At 42.1% G+C, this 22,919-nt stretch overlaps 1 protein-coding gene across 1 annotated transcript in view; it reads right to left on the reverse strand.

Moving 5' to 3' along the window:
• LOC116430550 (uncharacterized) overlaps nucleotides 1-22,919 on the reverse strand; it is a 189,713-nt gene that overhangs the window by 73,046 nt on the left and 93,748 nt on the right. The window contains exons 18-20 of the mRNA XM_076371820.1: nucleotides 15,057-15,238; nucleotides 13,411-13,484; nucleotides 4,736-4,848 (exon numbers count right to left, since the gene is read on the reverse strand). Of these exons, the coding sequence (XP_076227935.1) occupies nucleotides 4,736-4,848; nucleotides 13,411-13,484; nucleotides 15,057-15,238 (369 nt within the window). The remainder of the gene's footprint in view (nucleotides 1-4,735; nucleotides 4,849-13,410; nucleotides 13,485-15,056; nucleotides 15,239-22,919) is intronic.

Raw genomic sequence — 22,919 nt, forward strand, 5'->3', positions numbered from 1 at the left:
ATGAATCTCCGTTTATTCCTTAAGCTAGAAATCTATCGAACATTGAAAGAATCAATGATTCTTTGAAAGTACCAGTAAATGTTAAGACAAGAAAACTGAAAGACTGAAAGATTCTTCACTTTTATTTCCAAACACTAATATAGCATTCAAAAATAGATTATCAAAATACAAAATTTCGATTATTCACGACGGAACATTGAAAAATACTTCGATATCTTTCTTATCTCTCCGCCTACTAGAACACGGTAGAACGTAAGCACGATGATAATGATTAAAAGAAATATTATTATCATTTGAAAAGAGTGTTATTAGGAAACAAACACAGCTGCAGGTATACATGTACCATTAAATTGGGTTCAACAACTAAATGAAAGAATATTGTATTATTTTCTGCTTCGACAACCTCGATCTTCGATCGTTCGAAACCAATTGAACCGAGGCGTTCGGTAAAAATGGCCCATCGTAAGAGAGAGGCAGGGACGAACACGAGAATCGAAAGAAACGGTTGCCGATCGACACAATAAAAGATTGTTGCTCGGGCACGTTCAACGGTGTTCCCCAGTGGCCTTTTGTTCAATTTACCATTGTGTCTGGAAATGCAACGCGTTCCCGCGCGTGCGTAAGGTAAATCGGCGGGTAGAAGGAGAACAGGACGGAGTACCAAACGCATGAACCGTCGGAGTCAACAAATTGGCGTTACGGCACACGTTAGCCTGGAGGTACCGTTACTGTCTCGGTTCCTTTTTCGAACCGTATCGCGCTCGCTGCGTTCTCGCGTGCGCACGATCGTTCCGTGCAGGACATTCCTGCTGCTTAGCATTTCGATACCTTTTTCATTCGTCCCTCTCCTTTTCATTTTATTTCGTCGCTTTTCGTTTTACTCGACTCGCCAGTAGAATAGCGGAATTGTTCTGGTAAGAATTCAATTCGCAGTGAATACGGAGATGGGGATTTTTCATTTTGGAAGATTAATATCGAAACGAACCATTAGAAATATAGAGGACTCGGATAATTATTTCTATTCTGTCCATTATTTTGTTATCGATCTAATTGAACTTTGTAATCAACGTTTCAGTTTAATGATGCTATTAATAATATCATACAAAATAATTGTAATGAACGTAGATTGAAAATCGATAGCTGATCATTCGAAGAGTTAAGAATTCGAACAATATTTATGAAAATTATGATTTGTGTTACTAAAGTTTCAGAGAATCAAAGAACATTAATATGTGATCGATGTAAAGATCAATTCACAGTAAGGTAGAGATTAAAGACTTTTCTACTAGAAAGAGAAGACGAGCGAGTAAACACGAAACGATGATATTGTGAACGTTCTTTTATTAGAGTAGTACTATACGTGTCACCGAGTCCTTTGACCAGAACTAGATCTATCCTAACGGATCCGCGCAACTGGCAATGCCCGTTCTAGTTACGAGCCGCGTCCTTGATCTTGTTATACTTACATTTCAGACAGGTTTGTACACGATAACAGTACATGATTCATCATTTAATATGTCGATGATACAAGACCGACCGTTGTTGATCCATTAAATCGCGACTGGTCTTTTTTGAACACGGGTGTAGCGCCGATCCGAGCAAGGACAAACTCCTATTCTAGATCATCGCGTTCCGCAATCAGTCCTTTCTCTTTGCACACGATAAGAAAAAGTAGTAATTTATTCAATCCACTCCGGCAATCAGACGCATGCGATCTTATACCAAAATAATTGATCACCCGGAGCTTACATTCCTTATTGAGAAAAAGTGAATGAACACTCCAGAATGGACGCATCAGTTAACGTATCTCGTTTGTCCTTTCCAGCAAGCAGTAACTCTTTCTCCAAACTCCCATTAGAAATACAAAAATTCCATCAAAAACACCCACAGATGGTCTAAATTCACAATCAAATAACCAAATCCCAATCATTCACACCTTCGCAATCGTACATCAGTGCAAACTACCTTCAGCACCAGACGAAAGTCCAATACATCCCCCACGCTCCCACAAAAACCTCCGAAACGTCTCTCACCGAACAATCCCACTCTTTTCCTTGCCATATAAACAACCCTCCCCGATCAGTCGCAACGAACACCGCCAAAACTACTCAATCCTCTGCGAAACACCCACAACGAGGCCCGCATCGCAACAATCGCCGAATCGCCGCGGGTCGCGCAAATGAGCCTAGAGCGTAGAAACAGCGGGCCGGCCGGATCTTCAGGTATTCATAAGATGCATGCAGAAAGGGACAAAGAGATCGAGTGCAGAGGGCACAGTAGCGCGGGCCGCGCGGAGCGGCGTGGCTCATGGTGCACGCCGAGAGACCATTGGCTGGCGACTTGTAAACGGGCCCCGGCGAGCGTATGGCACTGCCAGTGGTCACATCGAACGGATTCACCGTTACGTAACCGGCGGCTATCCACGGGTCAACAGACGGGCAGAGGCTTCACCGTTCGAAGAACTTAAGTTTTTCGATTGAGGACTGGTCCAGGGTCCAGGTGGGGCGAGGGGAGAGGCGGCGGGACGGAGGGAGGGGAGGGAGAGAGGTGGATATATCCCGAGAGGCTGTTTATCGCGGGGGATCGTCGCGCGCTGCCCCGGCTGCCTGGGATATTTGCTCAGGAATTACGGCAGCCGGCTGCCGGACAGCTTGTAATTAACGTCCGCGACGGTATTGTTTGATCGAGAATTATTACGGTGACACTATTACTCGGGGCCCAGCGTTTCGTTGTCGCGGCGGGGCGATCGACGTCGAGGAACGGGATTGAAAATTCGTTGAATGGCGTTTTGTATGTTCGCCATTGTAGAGGATTCGTGAGGACGTGTTTGTGGGTTTGAGGGAATTGGGAGGAGTTCGATTTAGCTTGTGCAGGGTTTGTCGGTGGATTCGAAGTTAGGTCTGGAATGTTCACGTTTTTTGGGAGTGACGAATGAAGCTTTGTAGGAAATAATGTATTATTGATGGTTATTTGTCGACTCGACTGCTGCCAGATTCGCTGTTTATGAATTGAACCTTCGTCCCGCAACTGTGACCTACTGCTTCTCGGTTTCATACATTCCAGCAGTTCGTAAACGAGACGCCGGTGAAATCAAACTTCATTCGAACTTTCGTTTTGCAAACTTACCGCATACCTCGCATATTCCAATTTGCGTAGAATCTACGCTAATCGTTATTGATCTTACAAACGACCCACGCTAATTATCGTCAGTCTGATACACGATCTACGCTAATCCTTGTTCTCCTTGTATACGGACTACGCTGTGCGGGGTAAACAAAATCCAAGCAACCTTTATCGCGGAATGATCCTCTGACCCGATTCCGATCGGAACCACTCAGTCCCCTTTGCCCCGCGAACGTGAATAAAATGCCATTGAACCCCGGTTCACCTCGGATTCCCATCGGCCGACCCACCCAGTATTTAAAATGCCCCCGGCGGCCATGTCATTACGCAGTTACAGTAAACCCCGGCCGAACGTCTCATTAAGATCGAGGAATCTCGAATGTAAGAAGAGGCGACGGCGTCTTGTGACGGCGAAGTGCGGCCGCCCATGGACAAAAACTTCGAATTCGATGATTCGCATAACGAAAATTGAAAGTTACCATTGTGCTGTTAACCCTTTACACTCGGAAGCTTTTCGCTAGAAACATTCGACACTTTCCTACGAGACGTAGATGACACTATTTGAAACGAACTAATGAGAAAACATACGTAAATTAAGAGACAAAGCTATTTTATAGAAATATTTCGCATGTTGATGCATTATATGGAACTCAATATTATATATAACACTTTGTAATTTTGTTATATCGAATCAAATGGCGACTGAGAGTCACCTCTCGACTGCAAAGAGTTAACACCAGGTTCACGAAACGCGTCAATTTGACGCATATCGAATTTTATGAATATTATTTAGAAAATGTTTCCGTCGTTTTTTATTGATACAATAACAAAAATGTGTACTTTAATTGTCTTTAGACCTTCAATTTCCAAAATCTAAATGAGTGAATATCAATTTTTCTAAAGCCAATAGAATAAATTGTACAATAAATCTCCGTAAACCTACTGGTAAGTACTCCTAATAAGACAAAATGATTTTCTTTTGAAAAATACAAATTTCGTGCAAATAAATCCCGTTTCTCTGTGGCTCGTGAAGTTGATCGTTAAGTTAGTTTTAAGAAATATCGTCTACGGCTCATCGGAAAATGTGGAATATTTCTAACGAGGAACCTTCGAGCGGAAAGAGTTAAGATAGAGCGATGAAACTTCTTTCAAATCAAAACCAAAATGTTGTAGAACAAGGAGAAGATATAAGAAAGTATGATGCATAAGTTTTCGACCTTAAAAAATGGGTTTCTTCATCGATTAATCACTTTTTTGGAAAGGGGTCGTCATGTGTGAAAGTATTATGCATGAAAGCGTGGAATGACTTTTGTCTATCTTAGAAACTACTTTTAGAGTAAACTGGAATTGCAAACATTTCAGAATTTTTATTTTTCCAGTATTTAAATTATGGAAGCGTTTTTCCGAAAGATACCCAATTAAATTCGTGTATTTGCACAGACACAAGCCTACGACAACCTTCGTATTGTTCTAATTTTTATAGAAATTCGAAATAAGTCACTCTAATTACTGTGTGGTTTCAGTGTTAAATATTGATAAAACGATTATAACAATGGTTAAACGATAATAATAGTATTCGAGCATAAGGGATGCGACTGTATGAAAAACTCACCGTCCTCGCGACTCTCCGCGTCCTTGGCCTGGATCAAGATCGATCTGGAATAATTCAACTTTTCCAGCAGGTTCACCATTGTAGCAAGCCTGCTCCAGGCGTCTCCGGGGGGGCTGCAAACGAAAACCGACATTATCTCCGCGAAACGAATCGAATTCCCGTCGTTTCAGGCATTCAACTATCAACTGTGATCGCGTAATCAGAAACCGGAAGGAGCCAACCGCGAACGATTCTTCCATCGCGTAATAAATATTGTTCTTTGCTTCAGTGAGGTGAATGAATGGATTAGCCAGAGAAAACTCACAGAGGGAATTCAATATTTCAGACGATAGAGAACCGTATTATAACACTGAACGTTTATTAAATTGAACTAATTAAACTAGATTTAACCCTAATCGAACCACGATATAACTTTGAGTCACATTTGGATTTTTTACTTAAACTTTTTAATTACTTCATATTGTATTTCCAACAGTTTTTTGGGGCTTTTAAAATTTGGACCCTATAAACAAAAACAACATTTTAATGATTCCTTTCGTTCTCATAAGTGACTGTCAAACTTCAAACGACACTATCCTACTTTATATTAGATAAAATTTATTTTATATCAAATCGCTTCCCTATTCCCTCTCAAATTCCTCAATCCCAACCAGTAAGTCATCGACTCATATCGCACCAATTCTACAACCTAAAACGCGCGAACAGAAATTTTATTCCTACAAACCGAACATAATTAACCCTTTGCACTCGGGAGATGACTCTAAGTCACCACTTCATTTAACGCGGTAAAACTATAAAATCTGATATTTAATGTTGAACTTTACAATGCCTTGATAAGTGAACTATTGGAATAAAATAACTTTGTTCCTGAATGTACTTGTAATTTCCCTTCGAGTTAGTTTCAAGGAATATCGTTTTCGCTTCGTCAAAAAATGTTGAACATTTCTAGTGAGAAACTTCCAAATGCAGAGGGTTAACGTTACCAACTAAAATGTTTCTGTTTATTCGAATTCTATTTGTTACTTCTAATTCTAATGTTGCAATACTTATGCGCGAATTATTCATTTTTGAAGCACAAATCGTCATAGATGTTACAGAGCCGAAATAGGACCGATAAAATATCCGAAACCGATATTTAACAGCGGTTGTGACTTTATCTCGGTCGCCATAACCGTTTCAGTCGCAACCCATATAAAACAGTTTCAAACAGTTATTTTCGGAACGTTTTCAATCGCTGGCCTAAATACGGCCGTTGGTAACGAACGTCAGCGGTTCGTTCGATCCCCGTGAAATCGGCACCGTCGGCGCGTCGCGTGCACGGGGCGACACGGTTCAGCGTATGCCTGCTCGCGCGCGCGCGTTCGTCCACTTCCGTATTACTGTAAATCCGAAGTCGTCCGTTTAATTATTTCCAGCGCGATGAATGGCAGCGCGCGCGCGTGGGATCACTTTCCGAGCTATCGATCATTCGACGGTGTATCGTCGGTGCACGCCGGCGAGGGAATGCGAACACGATTCGCGGCTCCGCAGGCGGCGATGAAGAATATAAGCGGTAGAAGCAACGAAGTAGCACAAATAAATGAAACCTGCGAATCCTTATTATTTCTCTGTGATCAACCTTGACAAAGGGTGACCAGAAAACCAATGTTTTTCATGATTACTGACCTTGCGTCTCGTGGATCCGATAAATTTCGGTGTGTTCGATGTGACACTAAGAAAATTCATTTTTAAGTTCACACAGAGAACCGTGTCAATTATGAAACAAATAAAATAATAAAATTCTATCGATTATTAAACGTCCGGCTAACTAAGTGATATTTAACAAAATTGTACAGTTGCATATCGTTGAATAATATTTTTGGAACACATCGAATTTGTTTTATTCGAAAAATTAAGATTATATTTATGTGTATCGTAGTTTTATATTTTGATATGTTTGTAGTTGAATGCCGCTCGAAGCGTTAATCCTTATCACTCGCCATTCTTCCTGCGGCGACGATCGAAGGAAGATTACAAAGGAGAAAAGAAACGAAAAGGGAACGCACGATGCATCTCCGGCCGGGATTAATCGATCCCTGTCATGAAAGGTCATTCGTTAATTGCGGCGGCCGCACTCCGCGGTTCCCATTCATTTAATCGGCGGGGACCCTTTATGGGTAAATTATTGCCGGTCGTTCTGACGCCTTATTGAAAACTTACGGGGACCGTCCCGGCGGAACGCGTTCATTTTAGACTCGTTTAGGGACCGTAAGTAATTATCTGCCGCGAACGGCGTGAGAGTTAATAAATAATAATTGAATAATGCTAATGGGACACTGTATTATACGGTTCATGAGCAGAGCCATTTCTTTCTTTATGCCCTGAGAATGCGAGTCGCGCCGACGCAGCGGAGTTTTTTTCCGGCAACTCGGAATATCCGTTACGGTCCCGCCGCGGAAGGTTATTTTTGGAGCGCGCCCTAATAAATATTTTCGTGGCCTATCATTACACGCAATTATTTCAGCGCAATATGCATTTACTTCTGAAGACTTCGACTGCAGCGTGCGGTACACATTTTTAAGGAATACGTTTTTATTCGTTTATCGTTTGTTAATCATAGGGAACTAGCGGGAGTTAGTTCTTCATCGGTGCTGCTTTTAATTATAGAGGTAATAGAGGAATACGAAAAAATGTGCTATTACTAAGAGACATAAATACCATTTAAAACGAAAAATCTAAACTATCGAGTAGTCTCGTAAATGACGGCACTACGTACAACGAGATTTGAACATACACACGTGATACCCGTAACTATTAACCATTTTCCTGAAAACTATTACATCCCTTAATGACTGTCACGCATTATATTCATAAAAAGTCCAAAAACGCAACACCATAACTGAGAACAACGATTCAGATCGCGAAGAGGCAAGACGACAAAGCTGCTCGTAGAAAGCAGAAAAATGTGACGAAGCAGGTACAGCGATCATTCACGCCAATTAGAAAAAGGAATCGCGTCGAGTAATGAACGACAGCGGCATCTAGACTCGCTCCGTAGGCTCGGCAGCGGATACAACGGAAAAGAAACGCATAAAAAGACAATCCACCGGAGGTGATTGATTGATTGATCGCAATTATACGGTCCCGGGCACGAGCGCGCTTGATAGAACGCGAAGCGGCTATCCTCGCACCGATAAAAATGCTCGTGGACAAGGGGAGTGCTGGAGGGGGGGAGTCCGTGGCGATCGAAGAATTCGCGATCGACGGCAGATTAATCGACGACTGGCGTCTTCTATAAATAAAGACTGTTCTATTCGCGTCGAGCGGGGCGAGGCGGCGTCGCTCGCCGCGTCCTTGCCAAGGAAACGCTCGCATAATTGTTAATCGCTAACGAAGCAACAATAATTAACTCATCCAGCCGGATAGGGGCACCTCTCGGAGAGGCTGCTTGTTGCGCAAAGAGGTGTTCGATCGCGCTCGTTCTCGCAGTTACGGGACCAAAGGGGCCTTGAAACTCGTTTAATGGACGATAGATTGCATCAGTCGGGCAACCGTGACTATTTTCTCTCTTTTTCGAGAGGCTTCTTACCCGTCTTTTTTCCGCCGTCTCGTTAGAAAGATCCAGCGGGTCGATATTCGGTCGCCCGAGGCGCGCCGCCGGCGGGGGATGGTTCCCCGTGAAAAATCCGTTGTCTTCGATCTTCCGCTCGGATATACGACGAAAATACGCGCGTTTCTCGGGGCAGCCATTGTTTAGTTTCTGTCCGTCTATTTTTCTTCCGTCGGATCGGAAGAGCTTAGGTACGGTCCGAAGATTTCATCTAGATTGCGCGTACATTAGCTTAATTAAATGGCGAAGCTCGATGGAAATAACCGTAGTCCGCTTCCGAAGGTGTCTCATAGTTTGGAGATTATTATAAATTCTTAAAAGTCGAAGTTGCAACTTCAGTCGGTTTCATTATTTTGGAAGTGTCGATCGTATCGGGGGATAATTTTTGAAGATAAACTCCTTTGCGCTGAACTGCACCCGGTGTTCGGTGTATCCGAGATTTATACTTCAGCTTACCGACTGAAATTGGTCTTCCACAATTTTTCACGATCTCGCTTTGGACTTCCGTGTCCGTGAATGACTCGGACTTCTTTTATTCGACGCGCACGTCCCTAAAGGAGTCTCGTTTCTCCGTTTTCGAGCGTCGTTAGCGAGACCAGTCGATCATTTCCAGCGATTCCCGCGGCCACGGCTCCTTTGTCAATCATCGGGAAGACCGTAAGAAGATAATTACACGTTGATCGACCATTCCTCGAGCGTCCCTGTGGTTTTGCATCGCCGTCGCGCACCACGACCGGATGCTTTTATTTCGATGAGTCACTCCCACGCTCTCGACGTTTCGAGAACGGAACAGGTTCGTGAGCCGGTGACTTCAACGCGTGGATCGGACGATGCTGCGAGAACGCGCGCGAGCATTCCTCCCCTGTTGGATTCTTCCGTTTCGAACTATTCACTTCTATCTTTATTATTTATTAAGTGTACCAGTTAGTAATCCGCTATTTTCTTAATGATACCTGTTTCATGGAGCAATAACAAATTTATTGGCCGGAATTTTTTGTCGGGAAAAGTAATACAAGATGTACAAGGAATTATTGCTTATGTAATATCGTTTTTTACAGTCATACTCTCGAACTGCGGAGATCTTTTCAGGGAGATCCTTGCAATAGGCAGCCTGTTTCCGAAACTGACTCTGAAATACGGGTTCAAGGATTCTTTTCGTCGAAAGCAGACTTCATTATGACTTCACTCATTGTTACCACGACTATATATACTCACATCTGCGTAAATTAATTTACAAAACTTGCAATGCAACGGAAATTTATCTTTCGGAGGAGAAGAAGTTGGAAATAAAATAAAAATATTCCATTCTTTGATATTCTACAAATTACAGTTCACGATTTACGTAGCAAATTCGCATTATCATAATTCTCTAACTCGTCCGCCTAAAGCTCTCTGCACCCCGAATCACACAAAGCTTTATTTCTCATTTCAATCCGATCAGTTCAATCCAAGTTTCATTCCAATAATACTTCAACGCTAAGAACAGACACTACTACATCCTTAAAAAATCTCTCAACGTATCAACACCTAATTACTTAAACAAATCAACGTTAGACCCGATATTTCCGTACAAACTCTCATTTTCAATCGAACTTCTATCATATCTCAGACTTATAGTACATTCCGTGGCTCGTCTCGCACGCGGACTCTAAATCCTAGACTCAGACTTTGCATTCCACGCGTGTATTCCGCATTCGAATGCACACTTCCTACTCCAGAGACCTTCCACATCTGAACTTGAACTTCATATTCCAGACTTGCATCGGTACCGCGGACTTGCATCGCATCTCGTACCCGTTTATGAACCATTCATTACCCGTTACTATATCCGAGCGCAACCTATCTTCATCTGATTACATCTTCAAATAAGGCTGAAGAATCCGACAGCGGCGCGCCGAACAGAACAGTATCCTGACCCATTTCACAAACATCGGTCCGAGGGAACCAGCGGGCAACACGAAATTCGCGTGGACGGACGGCCGGACGGACGGGTTAGCCTGAATTTCGCGCGAGGTGCGATGACCAAAGCCGCCTGCCTGGAAGATGTGGCGGTGGAAGTGTGACGCGGGTCACGGTCAACCGCTGTATCGTATCAAAACTCGATCTACAGTCACGCAGAGGTTCGCGGCGAGAGATTCCTACGGGGCCGACTCCGTCCGATCCTCGCCTAGCCCGTCCCGCGCAATTATCGGCAGGGTACGGCTTCTAATTTGATGAAGAACGTGCGTGCGTGCGAGCGAGCGAGCGAGCGAGCGAGCGACGCCGGTGCCTCTAACCGGCGCTATCTCGCAGCGGAGCGAAGCGTAATCTGATTATTCGTTGCTAACGGCGATTCAAATGTAACAGTCGATCCGATTACAAATTGTCTTCCGTAATCTCCAATTAGCGGTGATCTGTAATTGAAACTGAGGCGATCACGGCGAGTTGATTAATAATCACGGGTAATGGCTCGCGATTCGGTAAAAAGCTGCACTTACGAAATTAATGGAAGAAAATAATTATAGAAGTCCCATGCAATTTTAATCGACTGTGATAGTTGGATTTGTAGTATCGATAATTAACGAAAACATTAAGCGATTTCCTATTACCAAGCGCGTCGATGTACGTTCACTCCGAAGATAAAGTATCGAGTGTAGTAAAATAGTTTCTCGGATTTTCAAATTAACCTAAAAATCTTCGGCGCAGGGCTCGCTCGTTATTTAACGAGGAGTTCGAACTATATTTTTCTGTGTACACTCAGAGTGCTGACCTTGACAACGTATCTCAAGGTCACGATCCCCTTCTCTAGACAATTATCCCGAGTTTTTCGCGATCCACGACCGCTTTTGTCGAACCGATTAATCTCTCGGGGGCCGTGAAAGGTTTGCAGGGGTTGCTAAGGTTCGCGCAAAACCGAGGTTACACGTTGCGTTCGGTTCTCTGTCGCAGCTGCGCGCCACTATTAATTCAGGTTGACACTTCAGGTGTTTTGAATTATGACTGTTGTGTTGGACTATTAATTCTCGCCCGGGCATCAATTTCTCAGGCCGGGAAAGTTCGGAGTGGCTGCTAGAGACATCACCCGCGGTGGAAGTACTCGCGGCCCGTGTCTTCGCAGCGGCGGCGACCCCGTGATTTATCGAGCCGATAAGACGCGAAATTTCTACGGGAACTGGCTAATTGTTCCTGGGATCGGGGCTCCGAGCATTGTCGCGTCTCTGTCGAAGTGGGAACGCGGCTGAGCGTGTAATTAGTTGGGAATGGGTTTCGATTATGTGGGTTAACGTTCAAAGCGTTTGTCGATGGTACGGTGCGCGATGTATTAATCCTAGATGTGCGTCCTAGAAACCTTTTCGTGCATTGTCCGCGATGTTTAATTTGGTAGAGGATTTGTAAACAAAGGATTGTGCATCAATTATGTATCAACGAAACGGAAGGAACTTTTGGAGTAACGGAATTTATTATGATTCCAGAAAATGTCTCAAGTATATGATAATCGAAGTATGTTAACTGTATGATGCACGATGAATAGAGGATATATTCTACACTGTGTTCGAAGTTTATTAATCGAAGCATTTCAAAGATAGTAAATGAATACTATTCTTTTCAATGAAATACTAAGTACTTAACTACATTTTCGTACTATATTAGTATAATTGTCGAATGAACGTCGTAGCAGAAAATAAATACGTAACCTGTTATCTCAAGTAAATCAACAAAAACGTAAATCGACATGAACCGAAGAAAATTCTTTGAATGTATTAAGAATATTCATTCAAAATCTTCGATAACTAAATTCGATGTTCAACTTCGCCTCTTATTCGTCAAGTGTTCCAAAATTTGTCGATAGAATACCATCGATCATCGTCGAAGATAAAACGCATTCCCGGCACCGATGATGAATGAAGTCGAACGATGCAAAACTATCAGCGGGAGAGGAAGAAAAAAAAACAGCTTCTTTCAATGAATAATTTGTGGCTGTAGCGTAATCTGCTGGCAAGCGTATGCATCGCGCACAGTTACCGACCGGACGCCGGAGTTAAGAGCCAGATTCCGACCGCAGACCGCAAAACCGCAGGATCACGGGAGTTCGAGATATCGAGCATTCTTTCGCCCCTCCCTCGTGGAACTGCCTGATCCTAATATACGCGACCGCGCGCAAAACCGACGCCCAGGGAAAATTCATTTCAGCTACTTGGATTTAGTGGTTGCGCGTACGGATTACCGTAAAATCTCCCAACGACCGCGATATATCGAACGCGGCGACGTTTAACACTTCCTTTAACCCTTTCCGAGCAACCGACGCGTTTAGCTGTTAAATTGTGAAAGTAACTAAGTACAGCTAGGAGATCAGTTGATGGCCAGCCTGAGGAATTCGGTTGATTGAACAGTTTCCATTTTTTCTCGGCTAATTTTCTGTTGGTTCTGTTCCATAATTTATGATACTTTCGATCACCGATTTGCTGTTCGTTAATACGGTTACGCGTATCTAATCGAAACTATAAAACTGTAAACTGGAAAAACATCTCTGCTGTTCCACTAGACATCATGTCCTAACTGTAGGTCGGTTTAGACTTAATTTCTATATTTTTAAACTCTTTCTCTTCAGTTTTTAACATTCAAAATATCTATTTTTTCCATGACATAAGGACATTACTCTAATGGAACTTCGGTGAAAGGTTTCTTTTACCTCTAGAAAGATTCTGGATCTTATAAAAATATGCGAGAAGTATTATCATTATTGATCTCGATATGATTTTTTAATAAAAAGAACATACTAAGATGCGAGAAATGTATTCGATCGTATAAGATTAAATATTATAATTTTTCTGTGGTCTTATACGAATTTTTAAATAAATTTTACAATTACTATCAACTGTAAATTTATGTGTTTTAAATAAGATGCAAATATAATTGACGTTAATTATTGGTACTAAATTTATGCTGAAGCGTTTGTTCAATAATTTGATTTTGAGCATTTTTTAAAATAAAGGTAACGTTTCAAGTAACATTCCTTGCAGTTACAATATGGTTGGTTCCTTCCTCGTCGGTACGAATCTCATGGAAAAAATCGGAGAACGTTTAACATCGATATTATAACGCTTACCCTACTCTGTAGTCCGTACAAGATGGCGGCGGATTCCAAACGGTGCTGTGGCAGAGCATCCAATCGCACCAAATCTAGAACAAAAAGTTCCAGGAATGAAGGATTGCCTCCTATTTATAGAAAGGCTAGGCGACATTTTATTCCTCGCGGGGAACGTTCATCCATCTTTGGAAAGTGAATCGTATTCCAGACGTCTTATATCGCGTCTACATTATCAGTAATATTAATGGTCCTATGCAGGACGAGAGCAAAACTATTATTCCTAGCGCCAGGTTGCGCTTCGATACCTATCACACTTTTCGCGGAATGTCCCTCGCGAAACATGGAGAAAACAACAAACTTTACATGGAAAAATTGAAAACCGTTTCTCCTCTAAAATACAGAGGACAACACTTATAGAACCGATAGAAAACCGATGTAACATCGTTCCTGAAGAACCAAAGGATAACATCCTTACACCGAATCACAGTTATAAATCTATTTCGGTTCTCCATAACTCTTTCCGTCGGAACCGATATATAACGCTTTAAAACAATTAGTCTCGGAAGATTTTCAATCTCTGAACACGAGCCAGGCAATTGGAAACCACCCTGAAACGTTACGAAACGCCAGGCGAGAGCATCCTTGACGGTTCCCGGCATCCCGAACCAGGAAGAGCCGATGACGGTGTGCGCGCGCGGTTCCAATAGCTTGTCATAGGCTGACCTTTATCGATAGAGCGTGCGTGCATAGCTTACGTGCGATAGGTGCATTAATCGCGAACGCCGCGCCGGGGTTGCATAATAAGTCGAGACACGAACGGACCAGGGCCTGGGACCTGACAACGGCCACCGGCGTACTTTGCGTGGGTGCGAACCGCGCGCGATGCTTCATAAATTCTCGGCTGGTTAAGCGGGCTCGCGCGATGGGATTATGGCGATGACGAGGCGTCCGACGCTCCGACAATCCGATCGAGTTTAACGAAATATCGCGGACCCGCCCCGCTGGAAGCCTTCACGCGACACGATTCCCTTTCGTCGCGGTGATCAATTTTTCAGGACGCCCGAGGACACACAGGGCGACCTGAAAATGCCACCTTGAAACGCGTTTCACGGAGCTACACGAATTACGGCGTAAAGGACCATTAGTATTTTTTAAGAGGTATATAGTACAGTTTCTTTTTAGGTCGTGTTTAAGTATATTCTCTGTGAATATTTCTCTGTGGTGTTGGGAATAGTATTTTAGAAGTGGCTTTGTGCGATGAATTGCGAATTATGTATTAATGTTAGCGCGGTGGAGTAAACGATTATCTAATCTAATTATAAATCTAATTAAATTCGAAATATTTGTTTCGTTGTTAACGTAATAATGGAAGCTACAATAAAAGTTTTCCATTGGATTTGGATAATAAATTTGTAAATGAATTTAAGTTTTGTTTCCAACCCTGTATTGCATAACGATGAAAAAATATCAGCGAGACAAAGAATCGCGAGTGCTAACCACATGGATCATCCGTCATAGGGCACAGCAGCAGTTCGACAAGATCCTCGAGCCGATTAACTTCAGCACAATTAAAATGACGCGGTTTTCCCGGTACGGTGAAAGTTTCTCGGAAAAAGAGATCTTGATAGGGGGCCCATTAGATATGCCATAGATAACGGAAATACCTTGATAGCTGGTAAAAGGACTTGCATGTCGTCGCTAACAACCATCCTCGGCTCTTCGCCGCTGTCCAACTGAGACTTGAGCAAGGACACGCCACGTTCTAAAATCAGATTGAACATCTGCAAGGATACAACCAGTGCCCTTTCTTGGACCTCGGACCGGTACCCCTGCTCCATTTGGGCATCTGAAACAAACAGAGGGAAAAATCGAACCGTTAGCGACACGAATGCGACATTTCAACGCTTACTGCTAAACAGTTAACTTCCTCCTCCGCGGGATCCCTCGCTTTGCGTACAGAATTTGCAACTTAGCTGTTTGAATATATATTGCCGGCTGTCACTTAATTGGTGATACAATCGAGAAAGGGGGTAACTTTACGCGAAGAACGATAAGTCAAAATTATGTAGAAACTTTTTCATTTGAAGCTTCCTTTTTCTAGAAAATTGATTGAATACTTTTGAAGCATAATTCTTTTTTTAAATGAGACGTTTAATAGAAAATATGCTGTTCTATCCATTAAAATATTCTTCTGTGAATAGCTTTGAGTTATTTGATTATTTTTTGAAATTGTATATAGATATTTGAAGCTCGAGTCTTTATTAGGAAGAAGTCGGATGATTGATTCACGGAGTATTCAAGTTTAAATAATTTCTACCCTACTTTCAAGGATTCTTTGGCCCCTTTAATATAAATAATACCAAACTAAAAAATATTTATCCAACGTTTCGATAAAAATGTTTCTCCTCCAAACTATCATTAAAACAGACAAATGTTACTTCGGAATGTTCCCTCGTTAAACTTAACTCTGTCCATACCTGTCTCTCTCCGGCGACCTCCGACCCCTCGATCATTGAAGATCAATCATCGACATCGTGGGTAACTAAACGGGTACCGAATGCGGGTACGACTATGCGCGCGATTCCGTGTGGAAAAGAAGGATGGCTTCCGGTCTACCGAGGTAAGAAATCGGTGTACGCCTCTAACGTGCGATTAACCTCGAGACCGACCGCGTCATAAATATATTATATAAGAAATATTAATAATGCTTCATAAATGGTACATAATTGGCTCAGAATAATAATAGTCCAACTACTATCTCTGACGCTTCGAAAAAAAAGCTATTGTAGTATCTAGAATATTTATTGTAGGATGAATGGTTTGTTGTGCGTGCGTAAGGGCGACCAGGTCGTATTGCGACGGACCGGCGCCGGGATGTTTGGGAAATAGTGTGAGTGCGTTTAGACAATTTCGAGTGGCTGAAAGAATGCGAGGAAGAGTGTCTGGAACTGAGCGACTGAACCGTGAGAAAAGCGTGTACGTGACTGCGTGAATTTTGACCATGGACGAAAGATGCGAGTGAGAAGGGTGCAAGGGTGAGAAAGACAGAGCGAATGGGGGTGTGTGATAAAAGCGAGTGGAAATGCGTGCATGAGGACATTTTAGTGGGCGACAGCGGAGTAGAACATTTTTGGTGCGAGAGTCGTGTGTTGTATTTTACGTGTTGTCCGTATTGTTTCCTTTATCTTATTAAATATATTGTTTTCCTAATTCTCTTTTTACTAAAGATCCACATTTTCAAATATTATCATCTAATAGTAAACCACACCATATACTATACTATTGTGGAATGTTTTTGAATCAATTATACGCTAATATTACAATGACTAATATTAATCATTAATATTATCAAAAGCATTGCGATATCACAATTACTAATATTAATAATTAATATTATTACCAATATTTTAACGTAAATATTTCATTAATCCAAGTACATTTCACGGAAGCGTTTTTTCTCAAAACAAATATTCATTAGATCATTACTATCCTGAACGTAACGACGCAAAGAAATTATATCTCCTTCAAAAATATTTTTTTCACTTGTCCAATCTCTTTTCAATGACCAATAACGATCTGTAATATCCATTGTACGCAAAATTTCAGAATATTCGCATTTCGTTCGTTAGTTGAAATGTTCACGCCAAACTCTGGAAATGCTTCGCCTCCGAGGAGAAGCGGAGAAACAGGGAGGAGGGTTAGGGAACGAAGACGCGGAAGCGCCGGACGAAGACGAGGCTTTTCATTATCTCGTATATCCATTGCGGGTAATCGGCATAGCCGACATTTTAACGTCGTTTCCATCCGTACGCGGCCGGGAACGAGGCTAACAGAAACCGTGCAGCGGACTGTGGAGAACCGCGGGGGAAAGTCTAACTACTTTACGAACGCGACATTGTGCGGCACCTTTCATCTAGGATACCGCGACTACCGTGGCCCCCGAGCCCTGACCACAGCGAACATCCATCGGCGACGTTCGTTATTGATCGAACAACGAGCCACCGGCGGAATTTCAACCGTTCCGGATCGATTCGAACGAAAATTGGACGGAAATTTAGGTCGTCTCATAAATTCGCGTCGGTTATTTGTCCGCCGTATACAGTAATATTTTATTAAACCTACAATTTTTAGAACTTTACGATCGGTTTGCTCTTTAGTACTTTCTACTGAGTAAACTGAAGGAGTTCAAACTCGTATCGCTGTGTGATTACAAAATGTAACGAGAAGCATTCCGATATTTTCTGAGCATATATAGACGTTTTTTTAGAAAGTGAAACTAGGCATGAATTAAAGAAGAGCTGTTTTATTTCAATGTTTGCTGTGGTAATGTATTGTATAACGATTAATATGAAATTTCATATTTTCTGATTTCAGAAAGGGGTAATATAGGTTGACTGCTACGAGAATTATGAGTGTTGTATGTATAATTTAGTTTTTTACAATTTTTACATTATTCTAACCATTATGAAAGTCGGGGTGATATCCTTTTGAGGACGAATGTCGTTATATCGGCGACGTCAAGGTTCCATGTTTATCGGTAAGATAAAAAGATACAAACAAATAATTCGATTATTGAAATAATGAAAGATTAATACAGAGTTTCGTTTGTTTTATTAATCAAGTGTTCGATGTATGATTTAGCTTCCTTTGGCGAAGGTTTTGAACCGTTTAAAAAACTTCGTACGCAGAAGTTTAATCCTGAAAGATATTACAGATAAAAATAGAAAGAATATAGTATCGAATTATTTAATTGAGTTGCGTTTATCAGTTTTTGCACGTTTATCGTGCTAAATGACACCACTTTATGTTATACTGGCGACGGCCAACGTATTATTAGGTACGAAATGTCGGATTTTTAATGGGTAAATGAAAACACACATCTGGCATTAAATGTAATTACAATGATTATAGAATAATAAGATTTTTAATCTATAAGTATAATACAATATTTAACCATTCTTTCCCGATAAAACTATTATCAAGTATTCGCTACGATCAATTGACATTTTGAATCTCTATTGAAACGAAAGCACAAAAATATTTAAACACATGCAAAATTCGTTTTTAATATTCACGGAATTTCTAATATTCTAATATTAGAAACGAATATTAGATGAGTTTAAATACTTTCCCGGTTATACTCTAACGTGAATTTGAAATTTTTTAGTTGACGGTAATATGAATATTCGAACGTTTTTGTACTGGAAAAAAATGGTTGAATATCGTGTTGTATTTACAGTGGTACGATCGTTAGATTTTGTAATTGTCGTAATTACATTTAATGCTTCATAGAGATCGTAAATGTATTTACCATTAATTAATTTTATGGGGACTTATATTCCTATGCTAAAAGTTGCACTCCCCTGGGGACAAGCGAACGGTTTGAAGTATGCAATCATGCGAGTATTAATGCAATGCATCATTTGATACATAGATTCTGTAATGAGGAGTGTAAAATATATCTAGTAGAATTGATGTAATTAGCGTAATTGGTGGACTACGGATGTTCATGTAAATTTATACATTTACGACAAACTGAAATGAAACGGCGTCGTCTTTTTCCCCGTCAATATTTTCAGTTAATCGGAAAGAAAACGAAAGCGTATAATATTCTATTAAACCTTGTATTCTGCGAATTTTTTCCAATATTTTTATGCTCTACGAACGTAAAAAGTTAATTGAGATATGGTACTCCGGTAATTGCGCGTAGGAAGAATTGCCTTGCTATTTACGCGACCATTAATTACTACCGCAATAAATGCACTGTACTTTCCCATATAATAAAGAACTTCGGCTTTAATGCTCGCAATTGTATTACGAATTTCCTAAAACTATAATGAATACTAACGCGCCCAGATAAATGAACAAGAACCGAACGAACGGACTTCGATAAAACACAGATTACCCGATTATTACGATGCCAAAAGAAGATTTCAGTGAAATAAAAGAAAAAAAAAAAAAGGCAACAACAACGTTAATGATCCATCCCCGCCGCAAATTAAATCGTAAAACTCCATAACGTATCAATACTCTCAATTATTATCGTTGCCTCGGCAGAATCCGACGCAAAAAAGAGTTCCACCAAATACCTCCTAGAGGATATAAACCAATAAACCGAATGATCCGTTCCATCTCGGAGGGACAAACATGGCGGCCGAAGGGTTGGACACGCGCGCAAATTGAATAAGCCAAGGGCAAACAAACGAATATTCCATATACCCGTGGCACAGGGCAACGCGCGCCACACGCGAGAGCCACTCGACGATCCGTGGCGTCTGGCAGTTTAATTTATCGCGGACGAGGATAATAATTAGCGTTTAACTGCGAGCTTCGCTTCGAATGCCCGTGTGGTCTCCTTCGAGGGGTTGAGACTGCAAGGGGTAATTAGTTAGGGAAGATTTATAGAAAGGCCCCCTTAACAAATTGCCAATGCGATCATTAGCGAAAATTACGCGTACCGTCCCGTCCACTTCCTCGTCGGACCTCTCCCCTTCAACCCACCTACCCACTTTCACCCCGTTCTCCATTCAGTTTTCATTCAGCGTCAAAGTTGCGAGTTTCCGCCGGTGTCAGTGACGCGAACGGCGTATCGGCCGGTATCTTCGAGGCAGCGAGGAAAAGAATTCCCAGCAATTGCAGCCGAGGCTAACTTTTCGACGGGCGGACAATTAATTACAGATGGCGTCGATCAGAGAACGGCCAGGGTTTAATTGCGAACTGACCTTTTATTCGGACACGATAATTGGTTCTTTGAAGGAAGCCAGACTCGGTTAACCCCTCGCGCTCGTGTTTAACCCCGCGGACGACGTATTTTTGCGTCCTGTGTCGGGCGAAGGCGAGTTAAGCCGCCGCTTCGATCGTGTTGTCAATTCATGATTTGCCAGTGTTTCAGAGGTTCTTGAATTTTATTGTATTTTACCATGCGAAATAACGAAGTTTGTAGGTTAATAAAATCCTTGTAACTGCGGAATGAAAGACTTGCTAATTCTGTTGTAATTACTACACATAGTTCTTCACATACGAGTGTTTCGATCTATTATTCTAAGTCTCGAATGATTTCGAGCAACTTCCGTGAAAGGTAGCATTTACATTGAAAGAGTGATAGAAGTTCTCAATGAAAAACATTTTCAACTCATGTTTTTCACAGAGGAGAGTGCCAAGTTCGCTAACGAACGATGCATCTTTGTAATTCTTAGTTTCGTAAACCTGGAAGATTAGAATTCGAACAATTTTTATTTCCTTGAGAGAGTAATTTGTTAGATAAGTGTGATTAAGGGAGATAAGCTGGTATCATACTCAGAGGAAGCAAATATCGCAGCTTCTCAATGTTGCTGCTTGAAAGGAACCGACGACAACGGTGGCCAGGCGGTACGTTGTCGACGAGGTCTGAAAAGGCGGTTCCATTCGGCTCTCTACTTTCCTAACGAACTGAACTCGGGGTCAGGGCAGGTCGTATGCCGTGAAAACTGCTGCCGGACCGTCCCGTTGTGCGTCGTTTAATGAAATTGGTAGAGCGAGGTCAGCCTTCCTGTTTCCAGAACCGATACTAACGCGATTACCCTCGCGAAAACGGACAGGAATCGAGTTAGCAGGCCTGCCTCGGGATAACTCCATTAGCATCGATCCCGCCGGCTGAGTTTCTGACTCGCTGCGACCGAGCCGCGCGAGACGCGCCCGATAATGAATTTCCGTGGAAGACGCTTAATTCGCCGTGTCGCCGCGAATCAAGCCATTCGTTGTCGAATTAACCCCTTCACACATTGGCCAGACATTTCGCTCGTGTTTAGTAACCGTCTGTCTCATTAGCGTTCGGTACTTTTAAGTTGCGATCTGTACCACGTTAGAAATTTGTTGCAATATGCGGAGAATTATACGCATTTTCGACACTGCTTCTTGTCCAATTGATATTATGCAAATCATGAAAGAAGATATTTTGCGCTCCTATGTCAAGTGCGACTCGACATCAGTTTTATTCACATGTGCGCTTCTTTGTCGAGATATTTTTAAAACAGATTATATTATGTTATTTTCAATATTATTAGCAAGGGGAAGCGTTTACATTGCCCTCTACAAACTATTTTTTTAAATGCATTTCAGATAAAGTATCGCGATAATACAGAGTTATCGAGGAAAAAATGCAAAAGAAATTCGGAGCCCAAAGGGTTAAAACTACGTTAATAAATATTTTCTCAAGCTCAACGATGACAAGGGTACACTACCGTTATAATAAACAGAAACGCATATTCTATTTAAAAGAAACCAATGACCGAAATCTCCAAAAATAAACGCCATCTTAAAAGTTCAAAGAAAAATAAAATCAACTCGTTCGAACGATTTCCCTCGGCATCAGTAAAAGCAACAAAAACACTTCGATCGAAGCAAACATCTTGTATGTCATAAATATCCGTGCGACAGGAGATCTCGAAAGGTGTTCCACTTTCGTTTCTATCTACATCGAACTTATCAAGGGGTTGAAATAAAAGGTCCAGCCGTAGATCAGCGGCGAGCCGCGCAGCGGGGAGCGCATTAATCGTGCGCCCATCGCGTTCCGCTCCACCCGTGACAATTATTCTAATGAATGTCCAGCGTGAGAACGATAGCTGCCAGCCGCAGAAGAAGATCGGCTGCGCGGGATCGTCGCTCGCTGGACGAGCGTTAAATCATAAATCCAGCAAATTGCCCGTGGCCCGCCGGCGTAAAGTGTTGTTCACACCTACGTTCGCGCGCGACGTGTAACACGGGAACGCCGGGAATTTCGTCACGACCTTCGCTGGATCTTCACGCACGAACGCCCCTTTGCTGCACCGATGCGATGGCTGACGCTCGCTCGAGCGACGTGCCTGTCACACTCGCCGGCCGCTTCCGAGGGCTTCCTGTACGGACACCGGGGCTCCTGGATTTAGATCACGAATCACCTAATTTACTCCTATACGACGCGTCGAGGATGGAATTGAATCTAGCGAGTCGTCCGTGAGGAATTCGACGAAGCTTTTGATTACAGTAATTGGAACCAGGATAGGGAAGTTTAGGAAAAATTTCCTTAGTTTAGAAACATCGAAGAGTACTCCGCATTGTAGAACTCCGTTTTCATTATGGACAATTTTATAAAGTAAAAACTAGATAAAGAGAGATCAAGATAAAGAAGAGGAAGGCTTCAATGCTCTTTGCAAAATTGAAACGTTCGTTTCACTTACGAGTGGCGAATAACTGATTATATATTCTAAACTTTGATAAATCGTGCAATAAAACCTGACGAAGCGCAATAAGTCTACTTATGAAAAAATCTTGTCTACCACTTTTCCATCGAAATGTCAAAGAGTCGTTCCTCTCCGCGAAAGATACGCCCAATCGATCCATAAATCAGCGACTCGTTAAACACGATAATTACCGATCCCCGATAATCATTTTCCACATGTCTAATCCGTGCGGTGATTATTTCTCGCGTTCCATGCTCGCGAAGCTGGAACGCGAAGAAATAAAAGAAAGCGAGCCGGCCGGGAGAAAGGGGAGAAGAAAAGAAACGCGGG

Source organism: Nomia melanderi, chromosome 11 (genome assembly GCF_051020985.1).
Source record: "Nomia melanderi isolate GNS246 chromosome 11, iyNomMela1, whole genome shotgun sequence".
NCBI classification, from domain to species: Eukaryota; Metazoa; Arthropoda; class Insecta; order Hymenoptera; family Halictidae; genus Nomia; species Nomia melanderi.